This window comes from Haemorhous mexicanus, chromosome 8, assembly GCF_027477595.1.
Source record: "Haemorhous mexicanus isolate bHaeMex1 chromosome 8, bHaeMex1.pri, whole genome shotgun sequence".
In the NCBI taxonomy this organism is placed as follows: Eukaryota; Metazoa; Chordata; class Aves; order Passeriformes; family Fringillidae; genus Haemorhous; species Haemorhous mexicanus.
In genome coordinates, this window is record NC_082348.1 from 14300194 (window position 1) to 14323364 (window position 23171).

General features: G+C 37.7%; 1 protein-coding gene across 1 annotated transcript in view; it reads left to right on the plus strand.

Moving 5' to 3' along the window:
- The window catches only part of XRCC5 (X-ray repair cross complementing 5), a 49804-nt gene extending 31901 nt beyond the window's left edge, over positions 1 to 17903 (plus strand). Inside the window, exons 16-21 of the mRNA XM_059852802.1 lie at positions 600 to 669; positions 7961 to 8070; positions 8540 to 8636; positions 10660 to 10727; positions 15468 to 15539; positions 16336 to 17903. Of these exons, the coding sequence (XP_059708785.1) occupies positions 600 to 669; positions 7961 to 8070; positions 8540 to 8636; positions 10660 to 10727; positions 15468 to 15539; positions 16336 to 16350 (432 nt within the window). The 3' untranslated portion in view covers positions 16351 to 17903. The remainder of the gene's footprint in view (positions 1 to 599; positions 670 to 7960; positions 8071 to 8539; positions 8637 to 10659; positions 10728 to 15467; positions 15540 to 16335) is intronic.
- Positions 17904 to 23171: the final 5268 nt, after the last annotated feature.

Consider the following 23171-nt stretch of genomic DNA (forward strand, 5'->3'; position numbering starts at 1 on the left):
AGCAATGTATGGTTGTTGGTTTTTTTTTCCCCTCAAGTTGGTGCATCTGTTTCGCAGTGTTTATTTATATTTGACCTGGTTTTAGTTCCTTTGAAAGGTTTCTGCATTTGCATGCCCATTTAGGGCTTTGGCTTTAAGATGTCAGACTCTGCCAGAAAGCCTAGATGATTTAAGTGCAAGCTTTTAATTTTGAGGTCCCATTGGAGTGTCTAGCCACTGATTCTGTACCCATGTGCCTGGGAGCTCACACTCCTCACTAAGCATCTGGTGAGATTAGAGAGTTGTAAGAGGTCTGTGCTACAGACGATCTCAGAGCTGAACTAGCAGATAATGTCAATTGTTGTGCTTCTGTCTCTCAGCACCAGAGAAGTGGCCAGCCTGTAACAGTGCAGCAGAATGAGTTCATAGCCAACCTTTGCCAGGAGTACTGTGCATTAACACACTTTATAAGACTTGTATTTTTGAGTCTGAATGCAGAGAAATGCACAGTTTCTGTTTTCATATTAAAATTAAAAAAAAAAATTAAGATTATTGTTTCCTGACAAGAAGAAAGAGATGGGTATTGGAAGACAATTGAATTGGTTTTGTACTTTTTGTAGGTAGGCAGTGTTAACCCAGCAGAAGATTTCCGAATTCTGGTGAGGAAGAAAAATGCTGACTTCAAAGATGGTAAATGACTTTTGTCTATCTTAATTATATTAGTAGCACCTTCAGAGTTCAGTAAATGCAATCCATTTGTCTAAACTTAAGTTTCTAGTTCAATGTGAATTGCTCTGGAATTTACAGGTTAGCTTGTAGTGCCACTCAGCCAAGGAAGGTGTCATTTGTAATTCCCATGTTAATACTTGCCTTCCCCAATTAAAAGTCTCAGGTAGCTGTATTTGGCTAAGAAGGCACTAGACAGCTACTTTGAGGCACCTGGGCAACCCCTCAGGTGTTTCTAACAGAAGACCCCTTGGTATTCACTGCCTCCTTCAGGATGAGCCTCAGCTTTTCATTCCCAGGATCTTTCTGGCCTGAAGTGGAGAGCTGGTGGGTGTGCACAGTGTGAGAAACCTGTCTCATGTTGCCTGAACAAAAAAGAGGCTCATGCCTGGGACTTAAATCTTCACATGCAAAGGTCATTTCTTACTGCTTGTGAGTGCACAGGTGAATTCAGAGTGGAATAAGCAGATAGTATTTGTAATCTGAAAGTTGAGAGAAGGCTCTGTGTGCACTGACTCTTCTCAGAGATGAAAAAGAACACAAGGCACAGGTCAAGCACTGTCTTGCATGGCCGAAGTCTGAAAATGCCATGAAATTATCATTGGTTTGTATGGTATTTCCCTCCTGGAGAAGCTGTACAGAGATAGATGTAATCCAAAGGTGTCTTAAGAAGAATGCACAAGATGGACGGGGTCCTTTGTCTCATAAAGGGTGATTTGAAGGTTGTGGCAGGGTAAACCTGATCTGCCAAATAGCCATTAATGTCACATTCCTTTTCAAAGAAAGATTTGCAGAGGTCCTTAAGTGAGGTACTGGGTATTTCAACAAGACCTTTGGTCCTTTAGGATGTAGTTTCAGGAGTGTGTTTGGCAGTATATTAAATTGTGATGCAGCCTGTTAAAGCCTGCATAGCTATTTCTCTCCAAAATTTCCAGACCTCTAAGCCAGCTAGCTAGCTTTTTTACATGGATTTTACATTAGACCCAGAAGAAATTATTTATTGAAAAAATATTTGGAGTTGTGTTCTTAAACCTCAGCTATATTAATATGCAGTTTAAAAAGCATTGTACAATACATTAGAATACAGAAACTGTGGAACAGTTGACTACTTTGTTATGGTGATAAATTTTATCATGTAGGAAATCTTTAAGGCAGAAGTAAGTATAGTGATTACCCTTGAAGATGGTTTAACTAGAAAGAGTGCTTAAATATGTCTACTTGGTAGCTGTGCTGGAGATAACTGCAGCACATGGTTGGAAGGTTCTGGGTAACTGTGCTGGACGTAACTGCAGTACATGGTTGGAAGGTTCTGAAATTTTGAGCAATTTGCTTTTATTCTTTGTGATCTGCTCTGTAATGATAACATGCAGTTAAACAGAATGTAGTGCAGTCACCCATTTAAAGGAGAGATAGAAGCCACTATAAATAAAAACATACTTTGCATATTATCTCTTTCTTCTGGATAATCCTTTTTGTGCTTTAGAGCCTTTTAGGTGGCTAAATGCATTGAACATTGGAGGCATGTTTTTAATGGCTTGCTGTATTGCACTTTGGTTATGTAAATAGTAAATTCTGCCTTAAAACTATTCAGTGGTTCTAAGGGGTTTTTTGGTATAATTTTGTCATTTAATGATGAATTTTTTTTCCCTCTGCTAGAACATAAGAAATATAAAATTTCTTTGCAGGAAAGGATAATCTGTGGCATTCAAATACTTATTTGTAAAAAGGGTGGCATTTTTGTGTCAGGATGCAGACAGGAGAACTGCTAAGTTGCATTCTGTGTTTCTTTCTTGTATTAAAAAAACATCTGCTACAGTCTTCCTAACTGAATAGAGCTTACATTCACCTTTTAAAATAACAGCAGTCCTTTCATTGGGAGGTGAAAGACCTTTCAACTGTTTGATTGGAGGTGGGTTGTATTTTAGTAGTTAGAGAAGTTGTAGCAGTAGGAAGAGTTGTACTTTAAATAGTGACACTACAGTTGCTTTTTAATTCAGCTGCAGGTTAATGGCACACCCACACCGAAATTATAAAGGTAGCAGTACCAGAAAATGGCAAGGTGATTATTTTTCTTTTTTTTCTGAAACAGCTTGTAGGAAGTCCTGATGGTATATTTATCGCTGAAAACAGGTACCAGTATATTTCCTGCAGTGCCCTCACTGGGATGTGTTAATCAGGGTTTGTACCTTTAATAGCAGAAGTCTTAAGGGAAGCTAGTCTGTGTCTGATGCTGTGTGAGATCTTTGCCACTAATGCCTAAATAAGTACTTGCAGAAAATCAAAGGTTTTCAGATTGGTAAGGGTCTTAGAGACACAGTTCAATTCCTGAAATAATCAACTTTGGTTTTACCTGAAAACTGTGTCCTTTATTACAGTAGGGAGCTGCTTAAGGGTTACGTGGTGAGATATGTTTGATGGTTTCAGCTTACTGGTTAATGCTGATGCTCATGTAACTAGAATTGTGTTCCCCTCTAGACATCCTCTCTTATTTGCATTCATGGCCAGAGAGATGTCATGTTATGCGGGTCTTATTTTGAGCAAGTCACAAGTGTAGAGTCATCACAAAGAGATGTCTCCTGATAACAGCTTCTGACGTTTTTGTCAATGACTGCACATAAAATAGATTAGTTTACCTGAGTAGAATCTAATTGTTGCTCCCAAGTGTGTACAATGAGTTTCTTCATTGCTGTGGCTTCAGAGAAGGCTTCAGAAAATGCAGTCGATGCTTGCCATCTTTGTAATGCCAAGGTAGCAGCCACGTACTACCAGTTCATCCTCCTACTTGGAGGTTTCCTGCCATGTCTGCATCTCTGGAGAGCGGATCATGTCTGATGTGTTGTACAGTATTTTCATAGGCTTCTGTATAAGATAGAATCAGGTGAGTAGAAAAAGGTATCGACACATGCACAGTATTTTCTTTGATTTGTAAATTTTCTGTGTGAGTTTATAGGCCACATTTTATTGCATCTTACAGTACTCCTGTCTGAGAACATGATGTTGAAAAAGCTTTTTTTTTATTTACTGATTTTCAGCTGGGAGAGAAATCTGCATGTCCAGAGACAAATTGCACTAAGCTCTCATTTCTATATTTATAATAAATTAGTTCATATATTTTTCCTAGGCATTTCTAGAAAAATATAGCTGAAAGAATCAGTAACTGCATGTGAACAAGGATGATATTTTATTGCAAGATTTTCTGTAGAAATAAGTATAGTTAATTACCTTTCTGGAGCTAAGAGAGTTTTTTAAAAAGCTGATACTTAATTTAACTCTTTGTTGGTGTGTTTTTGCAGTTTGTCTGCATTTTATCTTACTGGATGTTATTGTATATTTCAGAGACTATTTATGCTCTACTGCTAGGCAGGCCAGATGCGATGACTGGTTTGATGAAAATGATTCAGTCATTAGTAGGGCTTTTGCAAACCAAATACTTGAGTATGTAGAATCACTTTGAAGTTTTCTGTATATCTGCTTCACAGAGAAGATCAAGCCAGGTTTGTCTTTAAAGGGCATAGTGATTGGGTGAGACTCAAAGCTCTGAGTTGCAACAAACAGAATTTGAATTAGGTCTTATGGGGAAAAAGACAGTAGAGATCACAATGATGGGGCTCGCACAGAAAAAGGGACCCATGAGAACTTGGAGACTCTCCATCTTTGGAGCTACACAGAATTCAAGTCTGTGGAACACTGAGGCACCTGTTCCACAGTGAACCCTGTTTTTACCAGGGATTTTGGTCATATGTCCTTCAGACATCTAGCATCAATCATTCTGATCCATACTCACAGGACATTTAGAGGCACCATTTCAAAACTGAACAGCACCTCATAGGGTCCTGGATTAGTTCAACAGCCAACAGCCCTTGGTCTTAAAATTCTTATTTCTTGGGTTAAAGATGAAGGAGGTCCTTAAAAATTAGTACAGTTTTCAGTTCAGAATTTCTTTCTTCTTTTCAGTTCTAGAAAGGTTTTACAGAGCAGTATTTTGAAATGAATTATCAGGTGATTTAACTGATTTGTCAGTGAATCACACTTCAAGCACTGTCCATGAATACAAATCATTACCACCAGCAGCACGTAAATCAGAAGGTTAACAACGGGAGACTTTTGTCTAAAGGAAGAAATTTTTAATCTGATTTTTTTTGGGGGGTGGGGCGGGTATCCCCAAGAAATCAAGCTTGGACTGTAATAATAGACAGTTTTGGTTATTGTGTAATCTGATTGGTATAGTAATCAAGACCAAGAGCTGAACTTAACAAACATGAAAATAGAACTGCACTTCTGTACTGTAGCTGTTCAGAGATAACAAGTGAATATAATTGTTCATGGCATATTTCACAAAAAATGACAACACTAGTGAATGTATTTTGGAGTAGCAAATGTATCTGAATGCCAGAGGGGAAGGGTTTAAATTCTGCTAGAACTAAAAGATCTTCTATTCTGGGATTTTTTTTCCCCTGCAGTTCTCTAACCCTTAATAACTCTATTTGTTATCTAACCAGTCAGGTACAGTAGAAAGAGGAGATTAAAATTTCTTGGGATGTTCTGCAGAATGTGGTGGTTATTAGGTGTGCTGGAAATTCCAGTTAATGCAAAATGTGGAAGTCTGTTGTTCGTTCACTTCCCTAAATGTGTGTGGAGTGAGGGAAGTTGGGAGAGAAGAAAATAGTTACAATTACATGGGAGTGGCCTGAATGGGCTGTCAGTTTGTAACTCAAGGGCCTACTCTTTAAAACCTCAATGCCTGAGATTTGTCTGGGACACATCAGAGTTAATGCTTATCACAGCTTAGTTAAAAAGACATCTTTATGCAGAACATGCCTTGCTCCAAAAACAGGAACATCTATTTTTTGCAGCATCCAGACCCAAAGATTCAGACTAATGAAAAGGCAGCAGGAAATCAACAAAGTTCTCAGATTAGAAGTGTAAAGGAACAGCAGCTACTTCAAGAATTTCCTACTATAATCCTTATCTTCTGTCTTTAGTATTACTTTTGGTCCCCTGAAGTAATTTGGTAGTCCGATCAGAACATAGGAACTTTTGTCTATTTTAGATTCACCCATCGTTTGCCTATGATTTAATGGAAACCCAATGGACAGAATCAAGTTTTTAGCCAAGCTTCTTCAGGATGTTAGAGGAATGTGACTTTAAATACTGTTGCCATGTAACCTGTTTGCTGCCTATATTATGGACTCTCAGTGCCTGGTAAAACATTGCAGGTTTCCTTTGGTTCCTTACAACAGATTTCAAAAGGAGGCATCTCACAGTCAGTAGCAAGAAAGTCTTTTCTTCTGATGGCTGCCAGGGCAATCAAATGGAAAGGAATTTAAAAAAAAAATTAAATGCAAAAGAAGTAGTAGAGTGTCTGATAATTTCAGACAGTATGCTGGAATCTTTCTGACAATAAAGACTTTTATTGCACTCTTATAGTGCCTGGGGTTTTAATTTAACACATCAATGAGAAGGCAGTGTTTAAAAAAAACACCACCACCACTTGAAAACACCAGCAGGACTTGCTTTTATTAGTGCAATTCATAAGAAATTAGAACATTTAATGAGAAAATCATTAACCATGAAAAAAATGGACTGACTTAACTTGGGAAGCTTAAGTAGTTAGACTTCAATTTAGTTTGTCAGCTACTGGTGAAATAAATAGAGAGTGAGCTGATTACCTCTGGCACAGTAGGCACTTTAGCACACTTTCTTGTGCTGTAGCTGCTGTTGGGCAGAACCATTATCTGCCTCCTTTTCTAGAAACTGTCAAAACCTAGTGGGAGAATATCAAACATGCCTTGTTTCACACTATGCAGAGATATTATCCTTCAGATTCAGTTCAATTAGGCATTTTATAGGAAATGATATAACAGCTGGTGCTCTGCATACTCGCAAGAGCAGAGAGGAACACAGTACTTAAACAATGTCTCTTTCTTGGTGTGTTTACTTCTTGTTTCTTCCACCACTCTGACAGGTGATTTTCTTTGTTGATGCTTTCATAGCTGAGATTTTTGAAGGAATGTCTATGCCCATAACATCTGGAGCTGGGAAGGGCTACAGATCAGGGGAAGGGTTCTGCTAATCCACTGACTGGTCTTTAACAGTACAAGAACAGGACAGGCAGATGCTGTGACTTGGTCAGAAAGCTTTCCTGAATCTTTTTCCTCAATGGCGGCAACACTGGTAATCTCCCCTTATAGACATCATCTTTTAAGAATTCTAAGAATTTGTTCATTTTTTAAGTTACTAAAACTTAAATCAGACTTTGGTAAAGGGATTAACTGCTGATATATGTTTCAAAAGATCCTGTTTTATTGTTTGTTCTTAACCCAAGTCTTGGCTCTTGTTTCGAGAGAGGCAGGGCACTATCAACTCCCTATTCATTCTTTTCACAATGCTTCTGAGTTTATAGATCACTGTTGTATCCTCCTCACACTTGTTTTTTCCCTGGCTGAGGTGTTTGCCAGAGGGTAAAATTGGACAGTTCCTTAACTTTAAGTAAACATGAAGAGAAAGTAAATTACTACAATCTAGCAGAAATTAGTTGGGATTTACAGAGCTCTTGGGTGACATTTTTTCTTGTCTGTTTGCAGTTTAGGTTTACAGCTACCTACCTTTTAGGACCTCATCAGTAAGGGTGAAACTGGTGTTCCCCTTCTTGCTGGTACAGGTCTCACTGTTTACCTCTGCTTCTTTCTGTCAGGCACACACAGTTTATAATCTCTATAATCATAAACCTCTTTGCTCTGATAAAAAATTATCAAACTACCTGTACAAGAGACAAGACATACTCTGATGTCAATAACAGCAAGGTCTTTTAACTGCAGTCACCCTACACATGTTGGTTTGACATTATTACACCTTTTTTATAAATGCTTTTGTTGAAATACACATCAGTTGCAAAGGATGTTTAGGGGATACGCTTGTGTTGTAGAAGATTAACCTCCCTAAGCTTTAGGATTCCAAATTTTTATCAAGCAAGTTAGGCCACTGCTTTTTTTTCTTGGCTTTCAGGGAAAAGTATGCCTTGGACATGCATGAGGTTCTTTCTAGTATATCTGGCTTTTCCAGAGAGGCTGAAATTATTGTCACTAGCTAATATAGCAATTATCAACTTGCATAGCTTGAGGCAGTGTGGGTATGATTAACTACTTAGGTGCCTGTGGAGTAGAAAAAGAGAGATCTAAAAGAAAAGTTGTGGTTTTTTCCTTGAAAGTGTGCATTCTTTTTTTTATTTATCAGTTTATTTCTCCTTGTCTTCCAGTGAGTCAGCAGTTGATAAACCGCATTGATCAGTTCTTGGAAAATAAAGGTTCCCAGTACTACATGAAAGGGATTGACTGCATCAGAGCTTTTAGAGAGGAGGCCATGAAGGTAATGTTAATGTGTGAATACTCTTACCTCTTTCAAATTAGAGGCATGATGGGCCTGTTTTCTTGATAATTTATTGCTGCAGCAAAAAGAATTTAAGTTTCAAATTTTAGAAATAGAGTTGCATTTTTGGGGGTTTTTATTGTTACTGAAATGGAGACTAGCCTCTCTGGTATTACTTGCTGTTTGTTTTTGTTTAAACATAAAACAGAAGGCCTATGACCTGATGCTTGTGCTAGTTAAAAGTGCAATCCTACAATTTTCTTCTTCAACAAAGCTAGTTACAAGAAAGTCTTTCTAGCTTTCTGAGAGGTGCTTTTTGTGGCTCACCTTTCCTTAGAACTCACAGTTTTAATAGAAATAAAATCCAAATTCTGTAGAGACTTTTGTGTTCACCATGTTAAATGACTTCATGAAGAATTAAGCTTCCTTTAATATTTCTTCCTTACAGTTTTTGTTACATTTTTTTCAGCTGTCCAAGGTGCAGTGCTTTAATGACTTTCTGCAGGCACTGAAATCAAAGTTGGAAGATAAAGCCTTATCTGATTTCTGGGAGATCATGATACAAGGTAGGATGGCAATAAAAAAACACTAGGCAATCTCTAGCTGTATTGCATTTATCCATTAAGTAGGAGAACTTTATTAGCAGTGGGGCACTTAAACTAACCCCACTGCAGCGTTTTTATCTGCTTCATTCCTGCAGCTATTTTAAAAAAAAACAGCTTTCATGTTGCAGTTTCCATTCCTTTTCTGCACTAATAGTTTCATATCAGCATTATTCATAATGTATTGCCTAGTCTTGTTGAAATTGTAAATTAATTGAGGAAGAAGAGACAAATTAAATGTTATGGGGCAAGGAGAAGACACGATTTCAGCTAAATTTCAGGATAAATGGAAAAAACTCATGCAGTAGAGCTATAAAAAGATTCTTGCAGTTTAAGCTTCCAAAAAATCATAGATAGTGTTGAAATGTGTCACTGATCATTTTGTATTGAAGTAACCTGAAGGACAGAATATGTGGTAATATGACACCTACCTCTGATTAAACTGGGAGATACAAGGCAGTGCCATTCTAAAAGACATTCAGAGACTACATAAGTGATAAATAAAGGAACATTTTCACAAATAGAAAATGTAGCAGACTAAAAAAAAATCTTTTGCATCATACTCTTGTTTTTAATTGGATCCAATGCTAAGGAAATCTGTTAAATGCCCATCTGTATCTCTTAAGGGTGCATGCTATAAAATGCAGTGATGTGATTTTGTGTAGTACCATTCAAAGTGATGAACTCCAGACACACTGTAATGTCTTCTTCATCCAGCTTTGAATTACAGGATGGGAATTTGCTTAGCAATGGGAAAAAAGCAGCACAGGACAACACTGACAACATCTTATTCAGTAGTGCTGTAGGGGTTCTTCTCTGTATAAATTTGGAAAAAGAAACCAATAAACTTTGAAAATAGCAGACTTGGATCTTTCAAAGCCATGAATAATTTTTAGTGAGTATAAATCAGACTTTTTGACAAACTGGAGTACGTTTTGAGGAAAAAATCAACCAAACAAACAAATACAAAGAGAGATGATATTTTCATGCAGCATAGATTATCTTCCTTTGAGAACATGGTGAAATGAAATCTTGATGCTTAATGCATAATCTGGCTGCTCTCAGTAGGGAGCTGAAATTGCTTTTTACTTGCTGCTAACAAGAGCAGAAGTTTTGTTTTCTCTCATTCTTGCCACATGACCCATCCCCTCTTTTCTACCAAGTGTGATGTGCATTGGGTCTTGTCATGAGTGACTGCCATCACCAGAAGAAGATGGATGTAAGTTAATGAGTTAGTGGCTCAGAAGAAAGGCAGATCTGTTTGACAAATACCTTTGTTTCATGAAATCCTGCCATGTGGTTCTGTGGGCACATGAAGGTGATTCTGCATTTACACTGCTGCTGAAATTTTTATGAATCTCCTATTCTTTGCTCTCACACCCACAGCTGCTTATTCAGGCGCAAGCACATTTGTATGGCCAAGTTATGAACTAGACTGGAAAAAATATTCGGGTCAAAATGAATGGAGATTATTTTGAAGGATTTTTTTGGGGGGTGGGACATCACTGCACAGGGTGCTGCTGCTGGCACAACCAAGGAGCAAAGTGGGGCAGGACCAGCACTTTGGTAGTCAGCCTAAGTAATCACAGCACAAGCGTCTGAATGCTAAGAGTTAATTTTTTCTGAGGACCTAAGAGGATGCTGTGAATGACTAAAAGTGCAGTTTCTAATAGATTTTCAGCATTTCATCTGTGATCTGTGATTTCAGTGTCTCATTAGTTTGATTGTCACAATATTAGCAGTTTCCTAAATGGATACTTCCACAAGCTTATGAATATGCTCATTAATTTATTTTTATATCATATTTTATATCCCAGTTGACTCATTTATGCAAGTCACATTTTCCTTTGAGTGATACTCTCTTTTTTGCTGGTGATGATGACACATCCTGAAGTTGGAATGTGAAACATTTTTTTCACTTCTAACATTAGTTGAATTTTTGGGAAGCCTTCTAATGATATTTTTATGTTTGGTTTTTTTTTTTCAGAAAGGATTTCTTTGATCAGTAAAGATGAAGCAGAAGGAAGTTTGGTGACAGGTGAAGAGGCTGAGAAGGTATCGTTTTTTTAATGAGAATCTGTTTGTATAGAGCCCTTGCTGTGGAACTGAAGAGTTTCTCAAGTGGATAAATCTTCAGCTGAATGAAATAAGATCCATATGAAGAAATAAGAATGTTCATTTGCCACACAATTGAAACTTCTGCATTTCAGAGCAAAATTACCTTAGCATGTTCTACAAGTTTTACTGTAATTGGTCTTTAAAAAGTAGTATGTATTGAAATGATCTGAAAATATCCTCTGCAAAGAATAGGAACTTGAGCAACTCAGTGTAGTGGAACAGCAGAGTGCTATTTACATATGTAAGATCACTATTTGAACTCCACAGAAAGAAATATGTTCTCACTGGTAGCAGGAGTTCAAAAATCTGATACTTTTTTAAAAAGCTTTTGTGAACTCCAGCAATTCAAGTTGTTGGGGCTAATTTTCACCATGCATGCAGTGATACCAGTATTTTCACTTTATGCAGCTCTTGTTCATGGGTGGACGTCATACATGATGCTGGGGATATTATTGGTGACCATATTAGATCCTTTTGGAAATGGGAATTTTGGACTATTTACAGGTATAATATCTACAGATGTAGCATTTTAGTAACTACAGTGGTGAATGAGGAGGTCCCAGTTATAAAGGACTGAATTGTAACAGGCAGAATGGTGCCTCTGCTTTGGAAGGAAGCAGAATTCAGAGCTGCTGTCAAAAATGACACTTGTGTGGAGAGGATAAGATGGATGTTTTTGTATCAGGCTGCTAGTATAGGAGAAAGGTCCTTGTATCACAGACCCCCCCCCGAAGGTAAAACTGTGTCTAAAATCACCATTTTGCAGAGAAGTAGCTGTTATAAAAGATGCCACATTGATTTTTTGCAGCTTCCAGGCCTTCTGTAAGCAATAGGCAGAAGTGGGTAGAAGTAGGTTCTCTATGATTTAGTTAATGAGTAGAAAAAGGTTGTATTTTAGAAACTGCTTTTTTCATCTGTAACAATTTACCTCAAGGTGAAGAAGGCACAGAAATGTCATGAAAATGAAAAGCTAACAAACTAGGAGTCCAAAAAGCTGAGCACATGTGCAGGATGCAAATGACAGAGTATGATGATTTTTCTAGATGCGAAGGACCTACTGGCTATTTATCATTACACATAAATGTATAAAGCAGCTTTTCCCCCAGTGGTGGTTTTAAAGAGTATCAGTTTTTTTTATCTACTTCAAGTGCTATGAATTTACTTGGAAACTTCCTCAGACAATATTGTTTTTGAGAACTGTACTTTCTAGTCTGAAACTACCACTGATGCTCAAAGAATGTGCAAATGCTGTGTGAAATGGCCACTGTTCCTTAAGGAAATCTCTACTAACCACAAAGACCTTGCAGCATACCATTGTCTTCCCTGTGAGCTTGTATTAGTTAAAAAAACTGTGCCTGCATAGGAATGCAGCACAAATGATAGAGTATCAAGGACTGGATTCACAGCTGCCAGGCTAAGCTGGAGAAGACATTTACATTTCTGGTTACCATCATCCTGCAATCACCATATATTGCAATACAGGAAACTATTTTGTGACTGAAGGTAATTTTGTGATTGATTGAAGGTCATGCAATAGCCATATCTTCCCATTAAATTGGAGAAATACAAGATATTGCCTGAAATCAGTTTTGCAGCAGAGTTCTCTAAGATGGCAGTTACCTTAACTCCCAGAGTAATTGGATTGCATCTCTTTGCTAACTAAGCAGTTGGCACTTCCAGATATTCACTAGATAACCATCTCCCCACACACTGTCCAAATCCAAACCCAGAACCCTAATTCCCATTGGCTGTTAAGGCCTCATATGACTTTTTCATAAGAAACTGCAAGACTGTGTATTCTTGGAGTAGGATCTGCAGGGGTAGAATATTTTATCTTGGTATTGTGGAGCTGCTATAAAATTTAGTCCTCTTTGGTCCAGTTAAACCCTGCCACAGTTTTCCTGTGTGATACAAAGCCAGCATTTTTCTAGGTCTACAAGGATTGCAAAAGTGGCTCATTTATTTTCTGTACTGAAAGTGATACCCTTCACTTTAGGGTTATATTAGATTTTTTCAAATATCTCCCAACAGAGTAATATGCAAGTTTTCTTCACCTTTGTAGAGGTTATGTGCAAGCCTGTAGGGCATGGGGTTATGTGTCAGTGTTGTCCTTTTTGACACAGAAGCCTTTTCTCTTACCTGCTGTTTACTAGCTGCTAGTAGTTTCAAGACTGTTTTGTCTGTAAGATTACAGGTTTTATAGGGTTGCTGTCTGCAGGAAAAAGGAAGACTTACCAGGCTGCTTATTAGACAGGTCAAACTTTCCTTTTTCCAATTGCTTGAGGTGGGTCATGCCTGCATATTTTCCTATCACTGAAAAAAAAAAATTGTTTTTTCCCTGTAATAGTGGAGATACTCTTTTTAGAGCATGAGGATGGTAGGTTAAAAGAGCAGGAATGTCAAGTGCTTTTTCTGGTTGCTTTGGGGAAGATAATGGGTTTCAGCACAGCTATTATATGTAATTTGCTTTTGCATAAATGTAAAACAGGTTTTCAGAAAAAAAACCCAACTTTGGATGTTCAGCATTTGATGGAAACTTCAGGTTTCAATTTACTGCAAATCTTCATTGTACATTTCTCCAGCTTTTAGCTTCCTTTGCATAATTTAGCATGAGAAAGCTGATTGTAAAAATTTTGAAAAATGTGCTACTTCCAGAAATACCAGTTGACTCTTAATTAAATGTGAAAAAAGGAAATTTGATCTGGCACAAAAAGCCTTTCAGAGCTGACAAATGTTGTTAGCTTTTAGTTTCATAGTATGTGCTTTATATTACTACTAGATAAGGAACTCTTCCAACAAAAAAGATAAACAGACGTACAGCATCCTGAAATTCTAATTCCTTCTGTCACATTCCCTGCCTTTCTTTTTTTTCAGCTACAGAATCTCTATGCTAAGTTCAACTCAGCATGTTAGAAAATGAATGTTGTCTGTGGAGTGAGATTTCTGTGTTTCTCTTGGATGTTGCTGGTTAGGATGTAGGAAATGTCTGACCTTTGGTCACTGGGACAATGAGGCAGAGGTTGCCTGTCTTCTGTTACTGGTGTTACCCAAGCATGATCTATTTGCTTTTCATCCTAGAGGATACAACAGGAAAGTCAGAGTTTTGCCCCATGCCTAAAGCTGTCACTGGGGTTCTAGAGAAGGATCAGAATATTTTATTTATTAAAATAATGTTTAAGCTTTTCACACTACAAATGTATGGTCTCAGAGATTGATGATGTTGAGATGGATCCCATGGCCTCTTATACAACCTCCCTGGCTGATACAGTTGAAGTCCCCAACTGAACAGCAGCTCCCTTTTAGGAGCACAAAAGAGTTACCTAAGCAGGTATTTATAGCCTGTTTAATGTGGCTATTTTCTGCTTAGCTGTTCTCTTTCATCATCTGGAGTTATAGTGAAGTTGTTTCTGACTTAAGGATGACAGGACTCCAAGTCTGGGAATGTGGCTTTTTCTCGTTAGCTTCATGCCTATGTTTTCTTGTGGGGCAGGGTTGTTTCTAGCTCTGTATACTTGTTCTGGTGCATTTTAATAATAATTAAAAAAAAAAGATTTTATACTAAGGATATTGGTTAAAAAGTAGTAACTAGGATTTTAAGACAACTGGATGCTTTTTTTAAGTAAGAGTTAAGTATTGTCATTTTTTCCCCACCATTTTAGTGTTTTCGGTTTTTTTAGGCTAAGAGAAAAATCTGTGAAATAATTAGGAGGTGGTTGTACTCCAGATATTGTCTGTATATTTGATTTCAGTTTTTATAGTATCTGAGCCAACTTACCTTTCTCTTCTGTTTATGAATGTCATGCTTTAAGTGAATGGCATATGGTGAGTTGTATCAGCAACTACGGCAATGTAATTTTGCATAATGAATTTTCCATTTTTAAGACTGGCATTCTAACCATCTTATGGTTAGGGGGGTTGGGGGGGTTTATTCATATCTTTGCTCATTTTGTAATTGTTAATTGAATTAAATGGGGAAGCTTATAAATTCAACACAGAACTAGAATGCTTTGTGTAGGAAATGTCTCAAAGAAGCCATTGGTCACCCTCATGTATGTACTCATATTATTGGGGGTATTTTGTTATCCCTGAGCATTTTGTAGCTACACACAATATTTTTGAAGAACATAAACCTGGTCAAACTGAAATGAATAAAATTTCCATCTAATCCAGAACCCCATCTGACAGTGGACAAAAAGGGATGGGTAGAGAAAAATGTATAGTCCTAGGCTGTAGCCACTGATGTTTCAAAAACTTCTTGTGCCTGAGGTTGTTTCTGTGGAGTTGGTAGACTTCAAATGATTTCTCTTCTCTGCATCTTTCTTATCTCCCTCTGAGTCTGAGGAATAATATTTGCAGCATCCTTATCTCAGGGTTCTCTACAGACTAACAATATGTTGTCTCAAGAACCATATCCTTATGTCTGGCTTTTGACATACTTCACCATAAAATCCTTTAAAAGCAAGTCTTACAAAGTTTTTTGTAGTTTAATATGGTTTTGGAAGGTGGAAACCAGAAAACACTTCCTTCCCGATCTTTAATTTCAGGTGGCTTTGTTTTGATATAGAGAGGAGACATTCTGTTAATGTAACATTAAAGGCTCTCAGTTTTGTCAGTAAATAAAGTCACATAAATACTTTACTTTTTTTTTCTTTTTTTTTTTTTTCTTTTTCTTTTCAGTTCTTGGCTCCAAAAGAACAGAAAATTGAAACTCTGCCTCCTACAGATGAAGGTGGTGATGTTGATGATCTGGTGAGTACCGTAAAGTTGTGGTGTGGCTTTAGAATTAGCTCTAAGTGAAAGGTGCAATGATAGAACCAAATGCTTCTTAAAGCAGTAGATATTAGAGTGCATGCCTTAGAAAACACCTAAGGAATTGAATCAGAAGAGCCTCAAGAAATTACTTACTTGCTATTGTAAGACTTAGCCAGGTGTGTGATTTCATGATGGCAAATACCATGTGATGTAGTAACATAGGTGTTTACAGGGGTGAAATGTGTCCTTTAATATGCTTCAAAAGAGCCAGTGAGCCACTCATTTAACAGTGGATTGGTGTAATTTACAATAATAGCTTTTTAAAAGGTTTGTAGATCTTGAACTGCTAGTTATGTGGGTTGAAACTCAAAAACATTTTTAAAAAGATGTTTTGATCTTTTGAATTAAACTTCTCTATATAGGCTTGCTGAAATTCAAGGATACCAGGTTTTTTAATAAATATTTTAGCCATCTTTTACAGGCTGTCTCATTACAAATCTGTCTCCAAGGCTTAAGCTGATGGTGTAGATGGTTTTAAAGAAGCTTCGATAACAGACAGATTTCTACATTTGGACTGTACTTTTAAAAAACTATAAATTGCACAGATGATTATGTGAAGATAAGATTTTTCAGTTTGTTCTTGGACTTTGTAGAGGATTAGTACTGAATTCTGTGCAATCTATTTATGTTACATGATAAGGATTTCCAAATTTGCTTGGTTTTCTCAGCACTAAACACATGTAAGAAATAACTTCAGTGCTGCTTCTTTCAAATCTGTTTCTTCTTTTTGCAGCTGGACATGATGTGACCAGTGATATATGGTGACTATAGAAGGAAAATTTTGGAAGAGATGGCTCTGTGAGATGGGGCCAAAAAAAATGCTAATGAGAAGACAGCACATCCATCTTTATTTTCTCAAATGAGAACGGAAATCCCAGAAACGTTTCCAGCTGGTATAAATGGCATCTGACTTTTAAAACTAGAACAGAAGATTGAAGTTGTCTGAAGTATTTGGGCAGTAATGACACCTTTAAGGCATCTTTTTTTTTTTCCTTTTCTTTTCTTCAGAACTGAATTTAACGTGTCCTTTGTATTGCTTTTAGCTGAACACTACTAAATTTAATGAGAATCTGTTCTGGATGCCTGAAATTCCTGTTGCATTGTCTGGGAAGGAAAACAGAAATGTCACAGCAAGGTTACCAGGTAGTACTGAATATTTAGTGGAGGTAACCCTATAGGTTTTTTGTTTAAGAAGGAAAAAAGTCTCTTATTTTCATGCTTTAAAAAAACCAACCAACAAACTCAAAGAAACAAAAAACAAGATAGAGCAAAAAAACCCAACAAAGCACCATGAAAACCACCACAGAGGCTTGTGGGAAAAAATTCTAGGTCAGGAACTCACAAGTTAATAGTATGAAATACACAACAGAATCTAAAGCACACAGCAGAGCCAGGTGTGCTGATTTTGCCACACTGACCCCAGATCAGTAATTATGGTCTTCCCTGTACTACATCTTCTCTATCCTGTCAGCTCAGCAGCAGCCTAAGGTCTCTGTCCCTTTCTGTGACACATTTTCCTGTTTCATGTGCTGGGAGCTTTGATTTTTGTTTTGGACTTCTAACTAGTACGGTTACTGTAGATGCTCCTGGTGCTGAAAGGAGAATGAATCAGTTCTGTCTCCATTCCATATACTGCTGAGAACTGCTAACCCAGAGCAGAGGAATCCCTCAAAGCTGTACACTGACAGCTGGGATAGATAAGTGATAACGGTTAACACTGGTAACCAGGATATGGAGTAATGTCTACACACAGCAATCCAAATTAGTCAAATACTGCTTAGAAAGAGACATTCAAGTCTGATTACAGAGCTGAAGAGACAGTAATGACACCTTCACACATGCTTGTCTGTTAGAACCAGATTCATTCCTTTAAAAGCTGTTGCTTCATTATTATAAATGTATAAATGTGCTGTGCAAAATGGTATTAAGATCACAAAAAAAGGAAAAATCATGATCTGTAGTTGCAAAATGTTGTGGAATATTTGTACTTTATAGTGGCCAACAGCTCCTGTGTGGGAAATAGCGATTGTTTTTTGCCCCTACTTCCTTACACAGCAACCTGCTCTCTCCTGTCTTACATCCTATCCTGACTGAGTTGAAAGCATTTCTCAAATGCAGATGGCAGAGAGCAAGTGATTTTTGCAGACCTTTCTAGCTTTTGTATCACCAGAAGATTATTTTTCTCAGCTGTAAATAAGGATTGTTTGATCAGTATTTTAAAGGCCAATATATGGAGTATGCTGGCTGGGGGTTTCTTTTACACTTTATTTTTTTTGTTTAATAAAAATATTTTAAAGGTCAGGTTTTGTCTTCAGAGCCATGTTTGCTAAAATCAGGTGACTACTTATGCAGTGCCTAAAGGAAACTATCAAAAGCCCCTTTTCTGGGCCTACAATGCAAACATTGAATATCAAAATCCCTCCACAGAAGCAGAGTATACTTATCCTATTCTTTACAAACTCTAAACTTTACAACACCCAGTAAAGTAGTTTTTATTATATTGCAGAGATGATGAGAAAATTTTGGGTCAAGACCACACAGAATATAGAACCTGATGACCAGAATATGGAGTTACTTTGTTTCTTTTGATTTAGTTGAGCACATTTCTAGAGTGTATTGCTTCTGTCAAGGAATACACATTTAGTTCATGGAGAATTGCTGCATAAATCTTCTTGCTACCTGTACAGTACAGTATGTACAGGTAGGTCAGTGTGGTGATTGAGTTGCTAGTACTGAGAAGAGGAATGAGAATTTATGACTCAAAATAAATAAAATGAATTCTTGGAAGGCAAGAAAAACATCTTTAATTCTGCCCAGGCTTCTGAGTTCAGTCTTCAGAAGCTTCTGATCTTAATGAGGATCTGTCACATCAGCAGCCTGATTTGTTCTTTAGCAAAGGGCCAGTTTTCAGGTTCTCATTCAATGACTGGAAGAGATCTTGCATTTAGTTTAAGCTCACATTTTCAGTTACAAAGTCTGACTTACTGTTTAGTAGACTGACTCACTGCTTACACTGAGAAGTCTCATTTTCAATTGCTACACTGACCAGTCCTCAGAAGCACTAGGGCAGTTAGTTATCCACTTCAAAAGCAGCTATAAAGGAAACATAAAGTGCATGTGTTTTCCTGCCAGCAGCAGAACATCCCTTGTAATGTACTTCATAGGCAGAGAAATTATCAGAGCATCTACAAAAGAGAAGACTCTCAAGACTTCTCTTCCCTAATTAGAAGAGAGATGTGGACTAAAAAAAAAACTTTGCAGTGTGGACTTTGGGAGGTGGAGAATATCCAAAAGTATTATACCAGAAAGGGTAAATATTATGTAAGGGAGCTGGGACCATAGCATGTAACTGACAGTACTCCACAGAAAAGGACAAAGTACTGGGTTTGGAAGGCATAGAGGAAGAGTAAGACTCTTCTGGTTACAATATACTGTGAATCTGTAAGTGTCTAGGCTCTATCAGTTCTGCACAAAGCATTTAGCTCTGTCACTGCGTAGGGGGGTCTGCTACCTGTCATGCAGTTCTCAAGTTTGGTCCATTCCTTTTGTACTCAGAAACCAAATTTGTCCTCTTGGACAGTTGTCAATATGCCACAGTAATAAAAAATAACTTCTAGAATGTTACATAATTGAAGACTTGTGATTTGTGTGATATTAATCAGGTTGAAGTGAATGTCAGGTCGACAGTATGATGTCAACATGTTTGGAGAATTCTGAAAGCAAGGCTTCATCTTTGTCCTTGGAATGTGGCACAGAAGTATTACACATGTCATCAAAACACTTTTAATGTGAAGAGACCTGTTCTGCTGCACTGTGGTCTCTTAGTTGCCAGTGTGAATTTACATCTTGCTAACTTTCCTGGTATTTGGGTTTTGACAGAATTGTCTGTTTGATGTTGCAGGAGGATCTTTGAAATTAGAAAATGAGGAAGGAAAATCAGTTATCTCAGTTGTGAATTCTAAAGACACAGGCCATTTTTATAGTCTGCATTTGCACATGATAAAAGGCAAGGGAGGAATTCCCTTGTGATCTCAGTAGGGTTGGGGATAATCTGGAAAGAAGAGTTTTGACTTGGCATGTTGCTAAGCTGGCAAATACACTGGTAGATGTTGCTGCTGTGCTTGTAAGGGTGAGTTTGGATTTGTTCAGCCTCTCCACTGTCACTTAAATTTAGCTGTTGGTTTGTGACAGTGGAAAACTCATTTCCACTAAATTTTCAGCTTTGCTTCATTTCCCTTTCCATCTTCATTCTTCTCTTAGTACCATTACAGTAATGGAGGTCAGTGCTGGGAGCACTTGTGAATGTCAGATGTAGGAAACCTCCAAGTTTTCTTGTGTCTCTTTTGAGATGTGGGTTACAAAGAATTTTTAAAAACTCAAAATGTTCCCAGTACTAGCAGGGGACTGGGGGCCCACCCAGACTTTTGTTTCTTAATTCTTTGAAGAACTACCACATAGAAAAAAACAGTTCTTTCAACTAATCCTCACCACTTAAAGGGGCTGGTAAAGTAAGGCAGCATTGACTTCTGCAAGAAGTGACTTGCCTTTTTGGGGGTGGAGTTTGTATATAGCATTTCTCTGCACTGTTTTGAGGGCAGCTCTGTACCAGTTTGGGCTCTTTTCTTGTGATTACTGAACCTGAAAATTTTAGAGGAATAGATTACCACATATTAAAGAAAATAAAGAAAACCAGAATAGGTGAAGTTTTCTTTTGTAATACTATCATATTCTGATACGAAGGTCTGAAATAGATATATTAAAAAAGTCAAGGCTGTGATTTTTAGCCTCTCTTATCTTTCCCAAGGGATCAAAGCTCACATTGAACTCTGCATAAAAAATTGGCATAGAGATACTCTTTACAAGAAAATTACTTGGAAAACATTTGAACAAAGCTTAGCTTAAAGTTTGATCATATTTTTCCATGCAGCAAGTTTTGGTAAGTGGAAAGATTATGTCCCACTCTACCTTCCCTCTTCTACTGTTCTGGAATAGTGCTTGCTTTTATGAAAATAAAAGAACTAAACAGGAACTAGAAAACCTCTCAATTTTGTTTTTACAAACCAGGAATAAATTTAGTGCATCTGTGAGATGAGTGCCTTAAAATAGACTCTTTGCTCATCTGACTCTGCACATACTGTACTTTAGTGACTTAAGCTGGATAGAAGCTAATCTGCTTCTTCCCAATAAACTTTGTGAAGACAGCATGACTAAGACATAGTAAAATTAATTCTGTTCCTTCTGATGCTTCCCCAGTACAAGTCTCAACAGCTGACCATCAAAAGCACCTCTTTTGTCAGGAACCTGAAATACTTACAGTGCTTTAGTTGTTACCAAATAATGAATTATTCTGCAGCAATAAAAGCTACTCAGATTTGGTCACATATATATTTACTGGTGTATTAATTCTTAATACTCCTTCCTATGCACCAAGTCAGCTGTATGGACTCCTGTGAAAGTCTGGGGACTCTATAATGAAATTAGTATGTTGACCATGGAAATATATTCACTGTTGCTTTAAATATATCAAACCAAAGGATTGTTTTTCTTCATGGTCTCACTGAGTTCCAACTCTGTCTCATCCTTTCTTCCTATTTTAATGTACAATAATAGGCAGTAATAACTGTCATTTTCTTTTCCTCCAGAAAGGAGTGAATCTTACAGCTTTCAAGATATCAGAAAACAGAAATGCCGCCAATGCAGGGTATAACTAGAAACATTTTCTGTCTGCTGTCTGAGACAATGCATAAGGGGAGCACAAGCCCCTGAGGAGACCAACTGTGGTGCAGATATTTTTGCCTAAAGCATGTGGATCAGACATCATGCTAGGAAAAGAAAGGTAAAATAGCTGTTAGTACCTGATTGCTGGAGTTTTATATGACTGGGATGTATGAGAATGCCTTCTCCAGCCTGCTAATGCAAGTAGTCAAATGACAAATGTTCTCTCCCCATGGAGTGAGTACATCTGCAGTGTGAACAAATGGCCCCTATGCTGACTTTTCACAAGAGTTACAGGAGCTGTATCAGAATGCTTAGGGACCCTTTTCTTACTGTAAAAGGAGGGAGTGGGGTGGAGAGAATTTTTTTCTTTGGTCCCAAGCAGGCCAGCATTGAAGGCCCTCATCTGAATGGGTGAGAGCCTGCCAAGAATGTTCATTTTCCTGTGATGGCTTAATACTATGTGAGTCCTGTGTGAATTTGATCTCCTAGTCCACAGTTGTCCTGCATGTTGAGAAGGTATCATTTCTCTGCCTGCAAAGCATGAAAAATGGCTCAGCAAAGGTGAGTCAAGAAATCATATGATCTTTGTCTAGTGATTGTGATGTAGATTTCTCCCTATTACTCCTTGGGAACTTTCAGTAGTTGCCCCTGTAGGATCTCTACACTTCAGTTTAACACCAAGATTTAGAAGGCTAAGTGTTCTCCAAGAAGAGCATAGCACAAAGTGATAATAATCCACCTTTGACAGAACTGCTGGGTACCGTACAAATTTGTATATCATCTAAATCCCACATTTAACTAACATCTGATCTTCTAGCAGCTCAAGTTGCTGATTCACTTCATTTTCTTGGGCAGGCTGGGGGAAATTCATCAAAGATAACATCAGCCAGCAAGTATATCCTTTTTCTCCCTGAGTAAGAGGAATAAAGATTTTGGGAAGCAAAGCTGGTTTGGTGATGGGGAAATTGCATATGTTTAATGAACTTGCTTTTGCTTTAAATGCTATCCCTTAAAGCACCAGGACTATCAATGCTTTGTAGCTATTAAACCATTGATTAGTAGAAACAGTAACATTATCTTTGGATAATGCACTTGCTGCAGAAATGCCTTGAAGAGGAAGAGGTAGGGAAGGTTTCTGTCTTTAGTACTTTTGCTGGCTAACAAACAAAGAAAATTTGGGAGCACCTGCACTTTCAGGGACCATATGCATAGCTATGCTGGGTGGGCTTGCTTCATGTTGTTTGTAAGGGGTCTGTGGCTTTGTCACAAGGGGTGGCTCAAAACTCCGTGAGAGCTGGTGGTCAGGCTTCTTGGAAGATAAAGGAGGTACTCCAGAAGAGGTGAGTTCTGTAACAGATGAATCCTCAATGATTCCATCTAAATCAACTTGTAAATTAAACAGTAAGAGAAACAGGCTGTCTCTTCCATAGCTGCATTAAAATTTTCTCATTGTTTTATTTTCTAAGAATATAAGAGAGTTAATATGGTTCAGTGGTGAGGACAGCAGTAGTAGGGTTTTATTCCTAGTTCTGTTCAAGGCTCATTAGGGGCCATTTATTCACAGTTTCACAGAATATCCTGAGTTAGAAAGGACACACAAGGATGATCGAGTCCTACTTTTAAGTGAGTGGCCCATACAGGCAGTGAATTCACAACCTTGGTGTTGTTAGCACCATGCTCTGACCAAAAATATCTTTGCCTGTTGATTATTCTCCCTCTGTAATTGGGGAAAGTTATTTACTTATGATATCTCCCAGGGGAAGCAGATGAGAGGCCTTTGATAGACTTTGGTTGGATGAGACTTCATATACGGAAGGTATGTCAGTGCAAAAGTTTGGTGACAGAAGATTT